The sequence below is a fragment of the Sinocyclocheilus anshuiensis genome, unplaced genomic scaffold, assembly GCF_001515605.1.
Source record: "Sinocyclocheilus anshuiensis isolate Anshui unplaced genomic scaffold, SAMN03320099.WGS_v1.1 scaffold152, whole genome shotgun sequence".
Taxonomy (NCBI): Eukaryota; Metazoa; Chordata; class Actinopteri; order Cypriniformes; family Cyprinidae; genus Sinocyclocheilus; species Sinocyclocheilus anshuiensis.
In genome coordinates, this window is record NW_015555781.1 from 3,085,616 (window position 1) to 3,108,764 (window position 23,149).

General features: G+C 35.3%; 2 protein-coding genes across 4 annotated transcripts in view; both read left to right on the forward strand.

Annotated features, from left to right (window-relative positions):
* The first annotated feature begins 10,428 nt into the window (after positions 1–10,428).
* Positions 10,429–11,559, forward strand: LOC107674586 (urotensin-2 receptor-like). Its single transcript, XM_016468598.1, has one exon. It carries the CDS (start codon positions 10,429–10,431, stop codon positions 11,557–11,559), a length of 1,131 nt encoding a protein of 376 aa, XP_016324084.1.
* A 4,100-nt stretch (positions 11,560–15,659) lies between these two features.
* Positions 15,660–23,149, forward strand: part of LOC107674659 (E3 ubiquitin-protein ligase RNF216-like) — a 35,072-nt gene continuing 27,582 nt past the window's right edge. For 2 of the 3 annotated variants that reach the window (XM_016468697.1, XM_016468698.1), the window contains exons 1-3: positions 15,660–15,736; positions 16,572–16,713; positions 16,815–16,954. In XM_016468697.1, the coding sequence (XP_016324183.1) occupies positions 16,647–16,713; positions 16,815–16,954 (207 nt within the window). In that variant the 5' untranslated portion in view covers positions 15,660–15,736; positions 16,572–16,646. Of the gene's footprint in view, positions 15,737–16,571; positions 16,714–16,814; positions 16,955–17,614; positions 17,675–23,149 lie in introns of those variants that run through there. The other variant, XM_016468699.1, reaches the window with a different exon arrangement.

Here is a 23,149-nt window from a genome sequence, read left to right on the forward strand (position 1 = left end):
GCATTACATTTAGCATTACATCACTTTCTCACCAATGGATCCTCTGCAGTGAATGGGTGCCGTCAGAATGAGAGTCCAAATAGCTGATAAAAACATCACAATAATCCAGTCCGTCAGTTAATGCCTTGAAGTGAAAAGCTATGCGTTTGTAAAGAAATGGATCCGTCAAGACGTTTAACCGCCCTGTTGTCCTCTCACATCAAAACTTTTTCACAGGAGAAAGCAATATTATGATAGAAGACTCGTATTTTAGACGGAGGCAATGGTTTGAGTTTCTTACAAACAGCTTTTTGCTTCCAGACATTAATTGGCTGACTCGAGTCGTTTGGATTAATTGTGGATTATTGTGATGTTTTTATCAGCTGTTTGAACTTATTCTGACGGCACCCATTCACTGCAGAGAATATCTGTTTTACGTCTTGGAAGGCCAGAGGGTGAGTAAATTTTGAAAAAATGTTCATTTTCGGGGTAACCACTACTATACTCCTGACTGACCCTCATAATTATGCACAGTTTTGTTTTACTTGCCTACAAAAATAATGAAGGAACAGGTGACTCTGAACATAATGTCCTTTGGCAACTGTGAGCACAAGCACTTGTGTCCAAGGCATCTGCAGGACTGGCTTAGAATTACATTCAGATTGTTGACTTTTTAAACAGAATCAAAGCAATTGGCCCCATGTGGACATTTTCAATTTATGGCCTTTTATATAGATTTACTGTGAACAGCAGTGTCAAAATACTAAATGTGTAGATGTTACATTAAAAAAATGGAGCAATATATTGTCAGGAAGTAAAACAAAATTTATATTGGAAAACTTGTCATTACGTCAAGGAAAATATAATTGCCTTGTAATAATCATAATAATGGCTCCTTACAATTACCTTCAGATATGTTTTCTTAATTGCCCAACACTCTAACAAAATGTGCAAATGAGCAAACACTGTAGTAAAAGTTCATTAGAAATGCAACACTGCCTCAGCTAACGTTTGCTGTGCTCTCATACTAGGTTGTTCGAAAAACACATTATATTTAACATATTTTACATTATTACAACACCTCTCTCCCCAGTCTGGTATGAACGGCTTGAATAGTTCCTGTATCAAAGGAAGGCCCGCCTTCTGAAATACGAAGTGTGCTGTGATTGGTTATCTGGGCCAGTGTGTGTTGTGATTGGCAGCACTCGGCGCCTGGTCGGGAAATGTCATGCCCCTTACCATAGCCGCCTGCTAGCTTCAGTGTAAATATTGCGTCAAAATCAAATCAATTTGAGCGCGATTTAAACCTGGATGATTGTAACCACTCTAAGTTCGTCTGTCTTGGGAAAGCTAGCGTATCTCCGACATAGTGATTAAACTCGTTGCCTTCTCTAGTGCAGCTCAACCAGGTCTCATCCTATTCGTTGATATTTGTGATATCACAAATCCCAGAAAATATGCGTTGTAGTCCAAACGAGTCGTTCGTTGTAGTTTTTGAAAAGTGATTTCTGTTAAATAAAATATCTCCTTTGAGCTTTGTAACTTTGCAGATCTTTTTTATGCTCAAACAGCAACATTACAGACTTAACTAAAGTTGAAAAAGTGAAAAAGCATAATAGGACCCCTTTAAGAAAATGAGTTGCTCCTCTATCTGTAATGAAATCAATGAAGATCGGTGCTGGAGCTGTCAGGATGATGCAGACCAGATCTTTGGTTTGGCGAAGGAACCGTGAAGTCTGACCTCAGGGGTTCAGACAACATAAGAAGATGAGAGATCATCAATACAGTCTAACCTTTTCACTTTTTTTTTAGGAGCTCAAATGAGTTTTGATAGGTAAGAGAAGATCAAATACAGTGCAGTGCGTCATACTTCACCTTGACATCACCACTGATAAACTGATAAACTGACCACTGATAAAATGAAATGTAGAAACTTGAATTTTCTGTGAAGCTGCTTTGCAATGATTTGTATGGTGAAAAGCCCTATACAAATAAACGTAAATTTAATACTTTCCTATAAATTATTCCTTGTGGGTTACAAAAGAGCCTTCTGAATGCCATTAACAGACATCTTGAGGGATTTTGAGTCTATTATTTACTCACCATCATGTCGTTCCAACCCAGTATGACTTACTTTCTTCTTTACAACACAAAAGAACATAACCTAGCAGCTCTTCTCCATACAATGAACTTGAATGGTGACCTGAGATGTCAAGCATGAGCTCTCTCACACAAAGCTTTTGTAAGGTTTTAAAAGACCTGGATACAAGTGAAAACTATTTTTATGTTTTTATATTATTATTTTTATTTTTTATGTATTTATTTATTATTATTATTGTTACTATTATTATTTATTTTATTTATTTATTTATTTTTTTAATTTTTTTGCATGTATGTGTGTCTTTTTTGGAGCTTGAGAGCCACTAAGCCACTCATTTTTTGTGGTTTTGATTTTTGTTTTGGTCCTTAAATATTTAATTAATAATGTACACAACCATTAATACATCTTAAACCACCAAAAAGGGCTGACTGGCTTGCTACATGCTCCACATTGTGTTCCATTCATTGTTAAAACTGAATAAAATGAGAACATCTGTTGGAATGGTCGATGTTTTTTGTTTGTTTGTTCTGTTGTGACTTTGTTTTGTTTAGTACTGACTAGTACACTAGAGAACTTATATGGGTTAAATGCAGAGCACAAATTCAGAGTATGGGACACCATACTTGGCCACAAGTCACTCGTCTGCACAATATCCTGTTACTTGTCTTAATTTTAATAATCTCCAATATTTTGTTATTCATGTTGAGATGTGCTGGCTAATTAGCACTATGTGGACACATTTACTGGCAACACAGGCTGGATTTAAAAAAAATAAAATAAAAAATAAACCTTATGGTGTTCTATTTAATGAGATGGTTCCTCTGAGTAAATTTCAAGGGGAAAATTCTGTAAAGTATTTGTATCGAACTTAGAGCTTCTATTTCATCCATCCTGTTTGTTTTTAAAAACGTCAAACATAAAAAGATGAAATGTAGCCTTGTTTCCATTTAGGGTTGATTTTTTTAAGAGAAATTAATCATGCTCATGTAGGATGTGTTCACAGCAGGAGTGGGACTTTGACAACTGCCAACATTCTTCTGAAAATAGAGACATTTTAATATTCATTTGTACATCACAGACCCATAGAAGTGCATTTATTTGCCTTTCGTGAAATGTAATATATAACCAAGAGCATCTGATCCCCATACTCCCAGAGAGAGGCAGAGAGAGTGAACACCCTCTTCAGACTAACAGCAAAACTTTATCTCAAAACATGTGACATTAGAAAATATATGCTGTATATTGCACTACACCTGTTTCTCTGCTTCACTTGGTTTATAGGGGGAATACCTGTTAATGAACCAAGAATACTGGAAAATGCAGTAGTCATGAGAACAGTCAACAAATATAAATAAATATAAAATGCCTCATTCGTTTTTAACTCAACCCTTAAATTTGTTGTTTGACCAAATGCACTTGTGGTTTTTTAGAAGAGCATTATATACATATCTTAGGTTTATCATCTTTAATTACTGATCTTTGATATGCTTAATGAAAAATATTCAAATATATGTGGATCCAAATAGCAGGGAATTTTCTTTTTTTTTGTATGCTAGAAATGTTCTTTGAAACCTGATGATGAACAAATCTAATAATCCATATAATCTTTTCCCACATCTATTTTTTTTTCTGCTGACGGTTCAGTTAGGAGTCGGTGGTGTTACTCCAGTTGCATAAACATAGCCACTATGTTAAGACTGTGTTTTAGGAACTAATTTGACCAAGCCAGTTAAGAGTAATCAGTCTTACTTTTCAGATTCAGAAGTATATACAGAAGTATATACCAAGCTACCTTTTTGTAACTGACTTTAAAAAAGTTACACTCTTGAAGGAAAAAAATGGATGACAACATTTTTAAGACTAGTGTAAGCAGTTTATTTCCACCGGCCCCAGGTTGGAAGTAATATTTTACAATATTTTACACTCTAAAAAATGCTGAATTAAAAACAACTATTTCTGGTTTACTTGGCAACCCAGCGCTGAGTAAATATTGGACAGAACACATGCTGGGTCATTTTGACCCAGCTTGTTGGGTTTTATACATTACCCATTTGCTGTTTTTTTTTTTGTTATAGTGCTGGGTCATTCAACCTGATATTGAAGGTTTTTCATTTTAAATAATAAAAATGCACTCTAAAATCTGTTCAATGGGAATCTGCGGGAATAAAACTGGTATCAGTAAACTGTAAAAACAGTAAAAATGACAGTAAAAAATGACCCAGCAGCTGAGTTACAGAAAAACTACCCAGCACCTGGGTGAAAATATTATATAAAATGCTGAACCCAGCATTTGGGTTAAAAAAAAAATATCCCATCATTTTTAGTGTACAATCAACCATATAAAGAACTTGCTACATAAATGATTTCCCTTTGACTTCATACTACCACATTTTGTTATCTCATACATGCTCTTTAAATAAAATTGCTTATGCAAAGACCGAAATAATGAGTAACAAGTCAATCTTTATATTATATTATATTATATTATATTATATTATATTATATTATTAATTATTATATTATATTATATTATATTATATTATATTATATTATATTATATTATATTATATTATATTATATTATATTATATTATATTATATTATATTATATTATATTATATTATTAATCACTTTAAGTCTTTATTCAACTTTAAATCTGATGTATATCAGTAATGATAGCTACCTTTTTGCTGTTATTCACAGCACAAATGAATTCACAGTCCTCAGAATGTAAGGGAAGTGAATGCGACATTTGTATGTAACCTGGCAGGGATGCGTTCCTGCTCAGACACTGAACTGTCACTGATGTACGTCTGGATATTTCTCTGTTTTGTGCAGCTGGAGTCAGTCGCTTTATCTGCTGTCATATTTATAGTAAGATCTGTTATATACCACTGCTCTTTCAAACAGTTTCTCTCAGTGAAAACGTTGCAGTAAATTTGCCCCAGCATTTTGGCTGAGAGCATCACAGAGTGCATGGCATCCAGTCTTAGATTCCTTCCAGCACAAACAGATCAAAAGCTGTCACAGTGATAGACAATAGACAGAAGAAATTCTCCTGGCTTTTGTTATCAAACCTGAACTCCCTCTTGTAGATTATGCAGAACTTTCTACGTAAATGATTTATGTATCTGATTAATATCCTTGTAAATGTTTTTATCTCATACGTTATATTATTTTGTTATCCAGGCTTTTGTTATCAAACCCGAACCATATTTTTTAAATTCTCTGCATTATTTGTAAATGAACAACTTTTATATGATTTTCAGATAGATTTATCATTTTGGTAAACAAAGTTTTTTTAATATATCTAAAATGCCATGGAGGGAAATTATTTGTGAATATATATTAGCATTATATTAGAAATATTATTATATATTAGCATTTTTTAAAAATCTATATATTATATCTTATTATATCTATTTGTTATATATTTTTTGTATAATTTATCAGCAGTGAGTTTTGTATATTCTCTACCTTTAAGCTAATTATTATAGCACATTTATCTTAAACTGGGGTAATAAGATTTGTCTTATATTATATCTCTAACTTTGTTAATAATGCTGGCATTCTGCACTGCATTGGTTGTTGTGCTCAATATTGTCTCATAGAAGTATAAAGTTCAGTAAGGACACGCTTGGAGAGCAGTAGAAATGTCTCCTTCTGTTGCTGTCACCGTGCCAGAACTATGAAGGACACAGAAGGTGAATTAGAAAATACTGTATATCAACCACTGGAATACAGTCTATGACAAAAATGCAGCATTCGCAAATGAAGCAAGATTTATTCATCCAGATAAAAGCAGTGAGTTTGTTTAACATTGGTTGTCTTTATTGTTACTAATAATTCCACAACCTTTATTGCAGAAAAATTATTTTATTTGAATCCACCTATATGTTTTATATTTGATATAATACGCTTCCTGTACAACTGAAGCCTAATGAGCAGTCTCTTTGAAATACCTTCAGTGCAGAAAAAATGCTTTGACAAATGGACTCAAAGAGCACATATTTGTCTCCTAATGAAATGCTTGCAGGGTATTTCTGCATTTGAAAAGATCCAGAGCTTTCATGATGTGTTGAAGCGTCTTTGAACCCCTTACAGCTGCATTTCAATGAGTGTGTTTTCCAGTAAATGAAATGTCTGTCTTTTTTTTTCTTTCAGCATCCAAACAGCGTTTACTGAAAAGGCATAAACATAACATATAATCAAAAACAAAAATTGAATCCTGAAAAAAGTATTTTAATAATGTTTCAGTCTTGATGCATTTTGCAGAAAGATGAGATCTGAAGGGTATAAAGGGCACCATTTATACTTATTATTGGCGTAATGGACAAATGAGCCGTCTGCTCCCTGATGATATAATTTTGTATCCATGCACATGAATTCAGATGGTCAGCGCTCCAGAAAAGTTGATAATTGTGCAGAAATTACAATTTTGCAGAAAGATGAGATCTGAAGGGTATAAAGGGCACCGGGTGCTTATTATTGGCGTAATGGACAAATGAGCCGTCTGCTCCCTGATGATATAATTTTGTATCCATGCACATGAATTCAGATGCTCAGCACTCCAGAAGAGTTGATAATTGTGCAGAAATTACAGGTCTTCATCCAGTAGTCACTCAACACTGATGGTGCCAGGCTATTTCTGTACACTTACTGACAGACACTGGAGTGAGAATCAAGGCCAATCTGCTGACACTGGCTCATTTCACTCTGTTGTTCTTATAATCTAATTTAGACCAGCACAAATCATATTCACTGCCAGATATTTACTAACCTATTTATTGTAATGGAAATATAATTATCTGAGAGATCCATCAACATTGTTGTATTAACATTTCCCATATGCAAAGCCATTTTAAATGTTTTAAAAATCTGAAAATATTTATTACAAGCGATGTTCTTCCACCCCAAGCTGTATGTCAAGCTATTGGACCAAGAATCCTTTCTATTATAAACTGCAGTCTGACTAGTGGTTGTGTTCCTTCAAGCCTTAAGTATGTGGTTGTCCAGCCCCTTCTTAAAAAGCCTGGTCTAGGTCTTGCAGATCTAAATAATTTTTGGCCAATATCTAAGCTACCATTTTTATCTAAAATTTGAGAAAAGATTGTTTTTAGTCAGCTTACTTCATTTTTAACAAAAAAAAAATAGGTTTTTGATCAATTTTAATCTGGTTTTAGATCAGGTTATAGCACAGAATCAGCTCTTCTTAGGGTAGCTAATTACCTTTTATTAAAAACTGACTCTGGTAGCAATGCTGCCTAAAGTTCTGCTGGATCTTAGCCCAGCATTTCATACAATTGACCATACCATCCTAATTGAATGTTTAAAGCAACATGTGGGCATCCAAGGAACTGGCATAAGTTGGTTTTATCTTCAAAATAGAACCTTTTCTGTTAAAATTTCAAACTTTTCATCATCAATAGCTTCTATTATCTGTGGGGTCCCTCAAGGTTCCATTCTGGGACCAATGTTATTTTCATTATACATTATTATTCATTATACTCTATATGCTTCCTCTTGGTTCTATTTTTAAGAAATATAGTATTTCATACCACTGTTATGCTGACAACAGCCAGATGTATTTGCCAATAAAGTCTGGAGATGATATATGTGTTAAATAAATCTTTAGTGAGTGACGTGACATGTGGCCAAGTATGGTGACCCATACTTGGAATTAGTGCTCTGCATTTAACCCATCCAAAGTGCACACACACAGCAGTGAACACATACACACCGTGAACACACACCCGGAGCAGTGGGCAGCCATTTATGCTGCGGCACCCGGGGAGCAGTTGGGGGTTCGGTGCCTTGCTCAAGGGCACCTCAGTCATGGTACTGAAGGTGGGAGAGAGCGTTGTACATTCACTCCCCCCATCTACAATCCCTGCCGGTATGAGACTCGAACCCGCAACCTTTGGGTTACGAGTCCGACTCTCTAACCATTAGGCCACGACTTCTTTGAATTTCTAAAAGAACTAAAATGCTGGATGAATGAACTTTCTTCATTATTATATTTGGCCCTATAACTGGGCAAAAAATATAGTCTAGGTCCTTTGTCATCCAATCTGCATACTTACGTTAATATTTTGGGTTTTATTTTTGACACAGAGTTAAATTTTGACAGACAAATCAATTCAGTGGTGAAGAATAGTTTCTTTCAACTGTGAAATATCACTAAACTCAAATCTCTCTCATCTTTCAGTGATCTGGAGAAAGTAATTCATGCTTTTATTTCTTCACGTCTTGACTATTGTAATGCTTTGTACCTGGGTGTAAGTCAGTCTTTGCTTTCACGTCTTCAGAGTGTACAGAATGCTGCAGCAAGGTTGCTGACAAACACAAGAAAGAGGGATCATATATCCCCTATTCTGGCCTCTGTACACTGGCTACCTGTTCATTTTAGGATAAAGTATAAGGTGCTTTACTGATTTACAATGTATGTACGTTTTTAGAGCGTCACCTGGAAATACATTAGAAGTAATGTATATATTGGTAAGTTAATAGCCATATTTTGGATAATGGAAATTTTCAGGTAACTCTGTACTTTTAAAGCCCTACACGGACTGGCACCAAAATATGTTTCTGAGCTCATAAATTGTCATTGTTCACAGAGATCTCTGAGATCCCAAGACCAACTGCTCCTCGAAATTCCTCTGTCACGTTTAAAAGGCAAAGGAGATCGTGCTTTCTCATTTGCTGCCCCAAAGTTGTGGAATGGTTTACCAATATCTGTCAGATTGTCTACCTCTGTAAACATGTTTAAAACTCATCTTAAGATATATTTGTTTGATGAGGCCCTTGCTACTTTGTGAGGACAATTCATTAGATGCATTATTTTGAAATAATCTAGATGCATTCATATTAGTTTATTTTTATTTCATTTTCTTTTTTTTCTTTCTTGATTTATTTTATTTTCTCTTTATTTGCATTTTATTATGTTTTATCTAATTTCTTTGAAATTGTACAGCACTTTGGTACACTATGTTTTGAAGGGGCTTTATAAATAAATTTTGATTTGATTTGATTTAATTTGATTTGATTTAATTTGATTTACAACTAAATGTTATTTTGATAAACCTAGATCTCAGTATTGTCAAACTTTAGCTGTTTTTATACATTTGGAGAAACTTTGAAATATAAGCAGCAAAACTAATAAGGGTAATCTGCACAGTGTTACTGAAATTAATAATGTACATTTGACCTCAGTATTTACAGCTTTACTTTTAAAATCCTTTAAAGGTTATGATGGACACCTGCACTCACATATTTCAGATCAATTTGACTGAATATGATTGAAATGATTGAAAACATAAGTTTAACTGCTGCCTTAAAGGGGTCATAGGATGCCCATTTTCCACAAGTTGATATGATTCTTTAGGGTCTTAATGAAAAGCCTGTAACATAGTTTGGTTAAAATTTCTCAATGGTAGTGTAAAAAACACCTTTGACCCTGTCAAAAACAGCTCTTTTCAGATCAAGCCGCTTTTGAAGCATTTTCCTTTAAGTTTTAATGAGCTCTGCTGACCCCGCCCCTCTCTTCCGCAATCAAAGTGGTACCAAAAGTTTGAAAAACACTTTCATCCACTTTAAAATTAATTACTGAAAATTCAAAACAAACAACAGAAATTATTGTATTGTAAGTTGTACAGTAGACGGAAACAAATATTTTATAATAGGCTGTAAACGTTTTCTATTGTAAAAGTATGCAAAGTAATGTTTTAAATTTGATAAAATTCATATTTTGAATTTAACTCACTTTTATATATGAAGTGTAGTAATTTTAACAGAAAATTTAATTCAATCATTTTTTTTGTAATTTTAATGATAAACTCTGTAATAACTTTATTTGTTTCTTTTATTCATAAGTGCAAGATTTCTTGCCAATTCCTTGCTGATACTTCAAAACAAACAGAAGTAACTGAAGCATTCGGTGAAACGCGCGCAGTGCGCATCCAAAAAGCTAAAATCCTTTATTGTTTAATATGTGATGCAGTAAGTACTAGACCCGAGTGATTGTCATAAATCCCACCCACGACCGTGGGGCCACGACAATATTACATCAACTGGACCTGCAGTCTTGGCAGTTCTACGCGCAGACGATGAGAACGCGGCTCATTTTGCGCACATTTGTTTTTGTTTATTTACACCGATTTACAATGTATGTATGTTTTTAGAGCGTCACCTGGAAATACATTAGAAGTAATGTATATATTGGTAAGTTAATAGCCATATTTTGGATAATGGAAATTTCAGGTAACTCTGATTTTTTAGCACATTTTGCTGCTCTTAATAGTTGTTAAAATGAACTTAATTCACCACAGGAATGAAGTGACGCTTATTAAAATGGAATCAGATGATCCACTTGGTGTGAGGATTCAGGTGAATATCACGGCTGCATTTGCCAACATCGCACCAACAATAACAGGACCCGACAAGCACGCGCCCGCGTCGTCATACGATATACTAATAACATCCATACTCGGCACAGTTTTGACCATCATGTGTTTGGTTGGAGTACTTGGAAACATTTACACTCTGATCATCATGAACACCTCTGTGCGCGTAACTGGATCGATGTATGTGTACATTGTGAACTTGGCTCTGGCGGATCTGCTGTACCTCTTCACCATCCCTTTCGTGGTTTGGACGTATTTTGCGAAGGACTGGTACTTTGGCGACATCGGATGCCGCGTTCTGTTCAGCCTGGATTTGGTCACCATGCACGCCAGCATCTTCATCCTGACCATCATGAGCACAGAGCGCTATCTGGCTGTGGTGAACCCGCTGGACACCTTCGGCCGGTCCCGGCGCTACAGGCGAGCGATCACCTGCCTCGTGTGGCTCTTTTCCTTCATACTGGCTCTACCCACCATGATCATGATTGACCTCAAGAGAAACGTGCATAATGGAGTAGAGAAGCGCATGTGCCACCCGACCTGGCAGATGACCGCGTACAGAGTGTATCTGACCATCCTGTTCAACACCTGCATCTTGGCTCCTGGATTAATCATTGGATATCTCTACCTGAAATTAGCCCGGACCTACTGGCTATCTCAAACGTCTATATTCCCATCCAGAAAAATGAAGAACTGTCCTAAGCAAACGGTGTTATATATGATATTCAGTATAGTTCAGACCTATTGGGCGTGTTTCTTACCCTTCTGGTTGTGGCAGTTGCTCAGTATCTATTATTATGCGCACGGGGGGCTCTCGAGCAGTTCGGTTGTGTACATTAACTTCGTTGTAACTTGTTTGGCGTATAGTAACAGTTGTATCAACCCTTTTTTGTACACTTTATTAACGAGGAATTATCAGGAATATGTGAGGGACAGACAGAAAAACAGCACAGAGTTTAAGAAGAGGTTCAGACTGTCATCTCTAAGGTCTGTGTCTTCTGGGAGTCAACAGTTCTGTAATACTTTGACTAATACGCGGCACAGTAATGGCATTCTGGATGCTTACAGCGAACTTTGATATTGTTGCTTAAACATGGCAGTTGTGGAATTTATAATTAACTTAAATGTAACAAATTTATTTCCTCAGTGTTGTACAGCTAGTGGTAAAAGGAAAGATACTAGGGGCCCACTAATTTCTCCTTCTTTTAATTATGCCAACAAGAACACTGACCACAGATTACAGCATGATACAATGTATTGTATATTTTACGTTTGAATCTACAAAAAATAAATAAATAAATAAATAAAAAAAACGTCCAAAACATACATTTTTACATGTTGGTTAGCCAGGAAAGCTTTCTTAACAGAAATATAATCATCCTTTGTTCTATGTTTGCAAAATGTCCCCCTAAAAATAATAATTAGGGAATGTTACATTTTAGATTTATTTCAAAATAAGTTATTTTATGGTTGTAAAAATAAAACCTAAAAATAACCATTAGGGCACGTAATAGGTTACTTTTAGGTTGTCAAAAAAGCAACGTTCTGGGAACATTAATTTATGGTTGTAAAAAATAAAACCCCCAAAAGAACTAAATAAGAACCAAATACTAACATTTGGCAAATTTTATGTTTGTTGGAGTGTTTCATAAAATCTGTATTAAAGGTTTCCTAGACAGATTATATGACCAATGGATAATTTCTATAGAGGTTAATAATTTTGTCATAAATATGAATGTTAATATTTTGCACTTTCTTCTTCACTTTGTGCATCTAGAGAGATGTTCTACATCGCTGACCAAATGTAGATATTAGTACAATGGTGACGTGCATGGTTCTGAATCTAAGGACCATATTAAATACATGCAGGGTGATTCATTGTTAGATTATTATGTGAAAAATGTGTGCAATCATAAATAAAGAGATTAATGCAATATCTAAGTAAATAATGTGTTTGGATTGATCTTCAGTTTCTGGTTTTTTTTTTAATCACACATGCCCTTCTTTTGTATTATATTGATATGTGCTTTGTTTTATATAAAGTTGCACTCAGGTACTTTATATTGTAGTTTAAAAGCTACTGTCAGATGTAATTTTTCATTTTCATGCTATTCAGACAAGAGAAAGCAGAATATGTGGTTGAAATAATGTATGCAACCAAACCTGGAAAAATGTCCACATAGCATAGTGACAATATTTCAGTTTCCTTTAAAGCACTGATGCCTGGAATATTATCAATGCATCACATCCTTATATATTTTGTGTTCTATTTTTAACAAACTGCCAAAAATAATGCATAAAAGACATTTGTTTTAGCTTGATTTTATTTTTATATATATATATATATATTGCTTCCTCTTATGTTTACCTTATCCTTGTTAGTGAAAATAGATTTGGCGACATGGTCAAGAATTTCCATAGCAGTGAATGAGGCATTGTATTCATGGCTTGACTGCAGAGTTAAGTTTGCTTCAGTGCTGAACAGTGAGCAGCTAATACACAGTCACACCACCACCAAACATATGCACAGTGTCACTTCAGGCTGTTTTCCATAAACACGTCAGTGCATTGTTAAGCATCCAATAGTCTCTTGGATACTCACTGGACTTTACTAAGCTGTTCTTCCCAATCATTTTTGAATCATCTAAGTGGTCCAGTGGTATGGAAGCCAAACACTTACTCTGTCTAGATTTGTTCACATGCTCACGATGTACTGGCTGTTCTGCTTTATGCTGAAGAATTGAAACCATCTGTCTGGCTACTGTTATCCTGGTCAATGCTTTTTGGACTTATTCTTGACACTCCTTCAGTTGTGCAATGGAGTAATAAATGTCATGGCTACTGTTCAGGGAAGCTCTTTATGCTGAAGAATTGAAACCATCTATCTGGCTACTGTTATCCTGGTCAATGCTTTTTGGACTTATTCTTGACACTTCTTCAGTTGTGCAATGGAGTAATAAATGTCATGGCTACTGTTCAGGGAAGCTATGCTTTCTTGTAAACAATTTATATCTCATACCAAGCAATATATTTCCCACAGAAATACTTTCAGTTACATTTGGAGCAGAAGGAAAAAGTATAAATGACTGCAAAATCTCAATGATTTTTATGTGTTGTATAAAACATTTTCACGAAAAAAGATAATAAACCTTTTATGAAAGTATAAAAATTTCATAGAATGCAAGAGAGACATCTGTAAATTTAATTTAAAAATCCTACAATACTGATATTTCATGAAGAGATCTTTTTATATTTATAATTATTATATGTTAATAATTTAATAAATAATAATTACATGACAGATACAGGGAATTGCATATCCTGTTGGAGTTATATTCAAAAATATATACATTTTAACAAAACAAATAAATAAAAAAATTATAAACACGCTTAAAATTATATATTTAATCATTTATTGGTGGTGGGTTAATTTATTTATTTGGATTTCAAATCAGGTTTTGCAATCCCATATACCATCACTACGGTGAGCCAGACCTAAAAATGTTCTCTGTTAACAGATGTTAACACGTTTGAATCATCAGATTCAGAAATCTCTTTTAAACAGCAAAACCTTGTAGGTGTTCTCATTTTGTACTTTACGTGAACATTCACAAACTTTTTTAATCATTATATGATTGGACAGAAAAACTCTAGTGCACTAGAGGAAATCTATTATTTCTTATTTTGATGAAAGTCTGATTTAGCAGATCCCATCTGTTAGCTAATACATCTGTTGGCTACTACTTTGGTAGCATGGCAGTCATAATTGCAGGGGTACAATTTTAATGATTGACATTTCAATAGATTCTCCTGCTATGATGCGGGTAATGTCTGAACTTGACTGACGACTGACTGGGTGAAACCAGCATTTAAGAGAATTTTTATGAATAGCTGACATGTTTGTATAGTCATTTGCAGATGAAGCATTCATTCTGGAACACAAAATGTTTTTAATGAGGATACAACAGCTTTTAGCATATGGCACATGAGTTGAAAACCACAGGTGCTACATTCCTCTCTTTGAGTTAGAGAAGTAACGACTGTGGTAGCAGTTTACATTGGTAAGATCCCATGTTTAGATTTTAAGTTCATTCTTCCATATGGCGCCAGTCATGGCCATCCGATGCATGCATTTCAACTTACACTGTACTTTCAAATGTCTTCATCATTTTAGTCATCACCTTTTGCAGGAGAGCCTGTTGCATCTGAAGGGAGTCTGAGCATAATTGCCCACTGTTCATCTCTGCAGAGCCAGCATATTTTCCATTTTCATGAAATAAAGTTAAGGATGGTGACTTTGTTTGACTTGGATGTGACTTGGATCTGTCTGTCTGTCTGTCTGTCTGTGTATCTAGAGAGAAAGATAATGGCAAGGATTTGTCTGCAAATCGCCATAAACATTATATACAAGACAAGTTCACTAATATTCATGTAGAATATAGCTAAATAAATAAATAAATACAGTACAGTACAGTTTTATTTTCACCAACTCTGTCTTGTGGATTTGGATACAGGTTCACATTACATGGGCTTATACACATACAGCTATGTCGAATCTGGAAACCCAGAAAGGTGGTAGGCTACATGGGACCATAGAAACAGTGTCTGGAAAATAATAATGTTGAAATATTATATCCATATATCATGTAGTCCAAATGTTTCAATGTAATTAGTATCAATGGATCTTATTATCCTGAAACTTTCATTAGGTCTATCTAAACATGGAATTGTCTGTCAGTTTTCATAAAACAATGAATTAAGAATAATTCAACAGTCAGGCTACTTACCCTTATCAGTTATTTCAAATGATAGTAAGATCATTGTAAAGAAATGATTAGACATTCACCTCAGATGTAATTTGTGAATTGCATTTTGAAATGGTAATACTTTGATGTTAAGTTGTGATGACTTTCAATCAACACATTTTCTGTGTATTGTATCCAATCACTTGGGAAAAAAGTCTGGAGTGTTGAAAAATATGCAAGTTGATAATCGTTGGTGAATCTAGAGTTTTGAACATTTACATCGAGATTTTCATCAAAGTGATTGTAAAGCTGTATTAAAGGAAAACAGAGACACCTAGAGGGCATCCAGAAATAAACAACAGAAAAGAACTACAACTCCCATGACCCTCCGCGGTTCCGCCTACAGCAAGACGCATGTGCGTCTGACGTCACACGCTGGCTTGTTTTGGCCGTTTGTTTCGATATCCGGCGATCATACGCTTTCGATGTGCTGGATATTGTGACTGCGAGGTACGTGCAGATTTATTAAGCAGTCTTCGTGGGTTGTAGTCTTATTAGAGTTTGTCCTGGCCATTAAGTTGGGATGAAATACCCGGCTGATAATGAAAATCTGCCTTGTTTAACTGATGTCAGCTGGCGCGGGGGGTTAACGCCAAATAGCTAACGTTAGCTGAGCCTGGCTAGGGGCTTTAGCGAGTACAGATTTGTTTGTTTCTTCTATCTTACTGTATATTTTACTTCTCTGGCAATGTCCACATGTGTAAAAAGAGAAAGGAAAACGAATGATCATAACATCAACAGGGTTTCTAAGCATTGCTATGCGAGATCAGCTAGTCTGTTATGCCAATCTAAATTACTGGAATTAACAGGCTGCGTTTCAAAACCTAGTGAGCAGACTACTTACACTGTATGTTTGGGTGTCATAGGTGCGTTTGATTTGAATCATCATAGATAAACAAAACAAAAAACGCACTTAAGTCTCTGCACACAGAGATACTTATTGACAGCACTCATTTTAAATATAAATGCACTCATTCATAAAGGTCATTAACTCTTCTGACTCTTTTACTTTCAATTTTTTTGTGTTGTACATGAACTCAAGCTGAATAATGGTCATGAATATAATGTTGTTATGAATCTGTCTGTCTTGCCTGCTTTAAAAATGTCAGTCTTGTTTGGAAACTGCATCATTTCGTGGGAAATGGGAAATGAAATCTTAGGAGCACACGCACATATACATCCAATCTAAGTGCATCATGAAGAAACTATGACTGTATTTATATCATAAGCATGATGAATTCACCATGTGGAGTATTAATGTGCGGCTATGCTTGTCTCATTTCAGGTTCCTGTGTGTGTTGCATGGGTGTTTGTGTGAGAGAGAGACGGTGGACGACTCAGGGAGTCTGTGTGTCTTATCATGGCTGACGTGTCCAGTGATGATGATGTCATCCACCTGGCTAGTTTCAACACCCATCGCAGTCGAGGTATTGACATCAAGCCTTTATTTTGGCGTTACTTTCATCTTTATTGTAAGTAATAGTGGTATTCTGGATGTCATAACCCTTTTGTTGTGTTATTTTGTTAGCTAAAAGAGTTAGGATGAAGACGTCCTACATAACCATATCCTCATCGTCGGAATCTGATGACGAACCTGTCAAATTCGTACCAAATGTCCCTGTTGTGGTCAAGGATGATGAAGAGGAGGAGGATGTGCGCATCTTAGAGGTAACTGGAGATGCGTTCCAATTCACAGTGTCCCTGTGTAGTATTCACTTCTCCCTGCACACTTAGCAATGTATATCTGCGGAATTCATGAATTTGATAATATAGCCTAGTGGTAAGAGTCAACAGTGACCTGGTGATATGGTTTTATAACAGTATATAGTTAACAGTATAATGATATTGCATGATAGTTGTTCAAAACTGTGAATACATGGAAAAATGTGTAAAGAATGCATCTGCATTTGACTTTGGTACTTTGCACAGATGTTATTCCTATTTGGTTTGAATTTTGTTTGAATTTGATTTGAATTTTGTCAGACATCACATCTTTAAAGAAGCAGCTGAAGATGCACTTAGACACACACACACACTCACACATTTTTTTTTTCCTCTGCATTTCACCTTTGTATATTTTGTATATTGCAAATATTATCATTATTTAATTTTTTACACAGAGATTGGTAGGTCTATTAGTAGAATCTGTTGAAGCAATTTTTGTTTCATTATATGCTAACAATTAAAGTTTAAAAATTGCCAAAAAAAACATTTTTTTTTTGGTCTCAGGTTTGCTTGCCTGTAACTCAAGAAATATTAAAGATATCTTAATATCCTTTTAGATTCTGGTTCTTAACAAACTTTCCTTTTGGTATTTTTATTTTAAAGGCCCTCGATGATTCAGTCCCAGAGATATGGAGATCTTAATGCAGCTCCATGAGTAAACTGGTAAATTGTTCACATTTTCAGTGGTCAAAAACCAAATGTGGGTCACTTTGCATACAGCTGATACTTTTTTCAAACATTTTGTCCAAAAATTTTTCATTTTACCCATTTTCAATGGTCAATAGCTGGTAACAATCAATGTAGGTAACATTTTAAACAGCTGATAGTTATTGTTTTTAAAGAGGAATGTCTGAAGAACAAATAATACTGAAACTATAAATGTATCTTGTTTCCCTCTTATCAAAACAATGGAATGGAACACACCTCTCTGAGTGCCCAAAAAAGTTTATAATTCAAGAAGTGTTAAAGATATCTTAAATTTCAATAGGAAAGTTTATTAAAGGGGTCATATGATGCTTTTTTAAAGATCATTATTTTGTGTATTTGGTGTAACAGAATATGTTCTTCAGGGATCTTATCTATGCACAATCAGCTTGTAACACTCCAAAGAGAAAGGAAAACTTGAAATCGCATCATATGACCCCTTTAAGAATGAGAATCTAGAAAGATATTAAAATATATTGAATAAGGTTCCATTAGTTAATGTTAGTTAATGTATTAACTAACATGAACAAACAATGAACAATACATTTATTACAGTATTTATTCATCTTTGTTAATGTTAGTTCATGTTAATTCACAGTACATTAACTAATGTTAATATAATGTTAATAAGCTCAACTTTTGATTTTAATAATGCATTAGTAAATGTTGGAATTAACATTAACTAAGATTAGTAAATGCTGTAGAAGTATTGTTCATTCTTAGTTCATGTTAACTGAAATAGTTAACTAATGTTAACTAATGAACCTTATTGTAAAGTGTTACCGAAAAAAGATTATTCATGGCACTCAGGTACGCTTAATGCAGCTGTGTTGATAGAAAATCACGATACATTTCTAGTTTCAACATTATTTGTTCTTCAGATATTCTTCTTTAGAAGAAAAAAAAATCAGCTGTATGCAAAATGACCCACATTTGGTTTTTGACCACTGAAAATGTGTAGAATTGTCCAGCTTACTCATGGAGCTGCATTGAGATCTTCATATCTCTGGGATTTAATCATCGAGGGCCTTTAAAATGAAGATACCAAAAGGAAAGTTTAAGAACCAGAATCTAAAAGGATATTAAGATATCTTTAATACTTCTTGAGTTACAGGCAAGCAAACTTGAGGCAAAAAGCACAATAAATGTTTTTTGCCATTTTTGAACGGTCGCTGTTTGCATATAATGAAACAAAGATTGCTGAAGTCAACAGATTTGACTAATAGAGCTACCAATCTCTGTGTAAAAATAAAATAATGATGCTGCCAGCTTTCTAAAGTCATTTTTATACCCCTGTAAATTGGCTCCAAATCTCAGGTGAAAATTGTCGTTTTGACCCCACTCTACAAAATAGTGGATTCCTCAATAAATATACATCTGTGACATTTAATATTTTGGCTTTCACTACTATTTATGCTTGTCTTTCTACAGAAAAAATATTGACAAAATCAAAAATTTGAGCCAGGGAATTTTCAGAATTTTGGTTGATTTGACATGGAATTACCCAGAAGTGTATGATAAATGTAAATAATACAATAATTAGAAATAATTGCTTGTGCTTTGACCTGATACTTCAGCACATTTTACATTTGCTTTAAATGGTGGTTAGTCTCCTTGTTTTCTAAAAATACTGATGTTAAAAATAGTGGTGCAACGGATCACAAAACTCACGGTTCGGATCATACTACAGATTTTGAGTCACGGATTGGATCATTTTTCGGATCAGCAAAAAAAAAATAAAAATTTTGTGAAAGCTTACTTTAAGTACTTCTATACCACAGCACAAAATACTAGCTTAACTAATAAAGTTAGTAATAAAACAAGAACAATTACACAAATTACAAGCATTGATGAATACTACATAACAGTTACAAATAAAGTCAGTAACAGTGGTATTCAGGTACAGAAATGTAATAACTAAGTGTAAAATAACACAATAGTGCTCACTGCACAAGTTAAACACAGATTAATCTTCGTTAGAGCTGTGGTGTTATTTGATTAGCAGAAGCAGGTATTTATTGGCTGCTGTCTCTTTAAGACCAAATGCACGGACCTAATACTGACGCACATCAGGTTTTTTTCTTAGCTGTTTACATTCACTTAAGACATAACTGACTGTTTTTTACTAGAATACTTGCCAAAACGGGTATTGTATCATAACTTTGTGTGCATGTAAAAGAGGAATCAATTCGCTGTTCACGCGGTGTCTCTCTCTCTGCGTGTGTGCACTTCTCGTGCAGCGGCTGAGCGCACAGAAAACAGCGCGCAAGTTTAAATTGCTTGAATGTGTAAATTGGCAAGACAAAACATGTGCAAATGATAAACTTTCACTCTATGATGGTTAAACTTAACAGTTGCATGTAAAAGAGGAATCAATTCGCTGTTCACGCGGTGTCACTCTCTCTGCGTGTGTGCGCTTCTCGTGCAGCGGCTGAGCGCACAGAAAACAGCGCGCAAGTTTAAATTGCTTGAATGTGTAAATTGGCAAGACAAAACATGTGCAAATGATAAACTTTCACTCTATGATGGTTAAACTTAACAGTTCATCCGCGAATCACATGCGTGCCGAACTGTGTGGCCTGGTCCGTACGGATCACGGATCATCTACGATCCTTGCACCCCTAGTAAAAAATAAAATATTAAAGTGATCAGCCCTGAAGCAAAGTCGACCCCATTGTCTTGAAGGGTTTTTCTTTTTTGCAATATGACTGGATGACTGTGTTATCCAGATTGTTACATGGTTACTTACCTAATCAGTAAATAAATTAACAAATGATAAATATTTTTTCCTCATTTGTAAGTTGCTGATAAAAGGGTCTTCTAAATGAATAAATTTAAACTTGAAACAATAATTTAAATTCAAATTATTTGAATGAAACTTACTTAACAGTAGAGCCTGACCGATATGGGTTTTTTGGGGGACGATACCGATATTAGGGAGTAAAAAAAGGCCGATATCGATATATCGGCAGATATTCTTTGTGTATATTATAGTACAGTACCAGTCAAAATTTTGGACACTTTCCCATTCGTATGTCCAAACTTTTGACTGGTACTATATATAGAATACAGTATATACATAAACAGAATATATATACATAAACACATTTTTTGCAATGATCACTCAAATGTGGTGATCAAACACTTATAATGACGTGACAAAGATATGTAATGGAGGCAGGGCATTTAACAATTTAACGAACTTTATTATCCAAAATTAGTCTGACATCAGTGCACTGAACAGTAAAGTTGAAGTTTATTCAACTTTATTTCAATTCAATTCCATTCAACTTTATTCAGTAGGAAGTTTATTTCACTTCGGAAGATTCATTCACGGATTTGTGCTACTGTCTTCACACACAGACAACACTTACTAGAGAAGTGTGACATAATATACCTCTGTAAATAAATACAACTTAAATTCACGTCCCGTGCACTTTAATGCTCTTTGAATGTAACGTGTACGTTCCTTTGGAACTGGATTCATGGTGGAATATCATGTGAAGTCCACGTTGCAGGGCACTTAGTCGAATAAGACAACACTTGAATGCTGCTGCCTGAACAAGAGCTCTCCTTACTGAAGTGAAAGTGTTGGCTGGTGTCACTATCTCGCGAATGCGGTGGCGGATCCCCCCCCTCGAGGAGCCCTCTCGAACGCCACCCTCCGCGTGTCGGTAGCTATCGATGCGGGGGTGGTCTCTTTCGAAAGGGGGCCTCGAGATATACACTCGATTTGGCGTTCGAGACGGTTCCTCAAGCTGAAGGGATCCCCCGAATTTGGTGCGGATCCGCTGTGGGGATTAGAATAATTTTCTTCCCGACCCGACCGTTCCCGCTAAATTTAGATCTCGTTTCCAGAATCTCACATTTAAATTTCCGCTACTGAAAGAAAGAGAGATGGGCTGACAAATAAAAGTGTAGTCTGCACAAAATTGTATTTATATAATTTGTCTTGTCAAGAGTCTTGAAGTTATTGACCGCAACTGCTGCCCTACACAGTATGGAAAAAAAGTGTCACAGAGAAAATAAAAATGTTGTACAAAAATTGTATTTCTTATTTTTATTCGTCTTGTCAGGATACAATTCGTTTAACATTTACAACACAATAGGAAAAAGTGTCGCAGAGAAAAAAAATAAAAGTGTAGGTTGTACAGAAATAGCGTAGCTATTTTTATTCGTCTTGTCAAAATACTAAATTTGTTTAACATTTTGCTGTACACAGTAGGAAAAGTGTCGCAGAGAAAAATAAATAAATAAATAGGCTACGACATCTGTCATTTAAAATGATAGGCTAAGCAAAATATAAACAAAAACGAGTTGAACGTCTTTCAAGGACAGTGCAGCCACACTTTGCTCCATCCTTATTCTGCTCTGTCACTCATCGACAACCTGCCTGTTCTGTCTGAGGACCGTATTTACCACACCGGTAGGCTACAGCCTGCTCTGAGCATCGTTATTCACATGCTGCGCACAGACCTCGCAAATAAAATGCGTGACTCCGAAAGCGCTGGTTCATGCGTGCAGCGCGTGCATAACAGTCCTGAGTGCAGGCTGTACGGTGGTCAATAAGAATAAAGAGCAGATGCTGTTCTGAAAGGACGTCGGGAATGGGATATTGTTAGACCGCCCGCTCCCGTTCAAATTACACCAGAGTTACCGACCGCTACCGCGTTTTATTCGGGAATTTAATCCCGCGTAGCAAGAAATCTGGTCGGGTTTGCAGACCTCTAGTTCAAAGTTTCATTGATATTCTATACACTTAAGCTTTAAAGGTGACATATTATGAAAATCTGACTTTCCCAGGTTTTAAGTAGGGTTGTGACGATGAGTAAATTTTCCCACCGGTTAATCGACGTGTGACAACACCGGTAATACCGGTATCACCGTTGGGAAAGCGCCGTGCGCGTTTTACTTTCACTTTCAAATTAGCGGTAATTCGGCGTTGATTCAATTCAAGAAACAACAACGTCAAACTCAAACTTTTATTAAAAAAAAGAATAAAAATACACCATATATGCCTAATAAAATAACAAATTACTTAGGCTACACAAAGTTTAAATAGGTATATAAAACTGAAAATCACTTTCTAAACAATCTTCTGCCATCGTCTTGTCTTCCTCACCTCACTCTTGTCAGTCAGCTCGACTCATTCTTCTCACGTGATAAATAAAATCTGACTCCTGCTCCGTCAGGCAAATGACGTAACCGGTGTTGCGGCTTAACACCGGTATAACCGAAAACACCGTCTATCGCATATAGACATAACCGACTGTTTTTGTAACTGTGTTAATGTGTTAAAATGTGTTTTTAACGTAAACTTGTGTGTGAATGAGAACTTAGTTTAGTACTCACATGCTGTGTTGTGGCCGCTTTCTGTCCGTGTGCTTCGGATGTGTGCTCTCAGAAAACCGTATATAAGAAGTTTAAACTCAT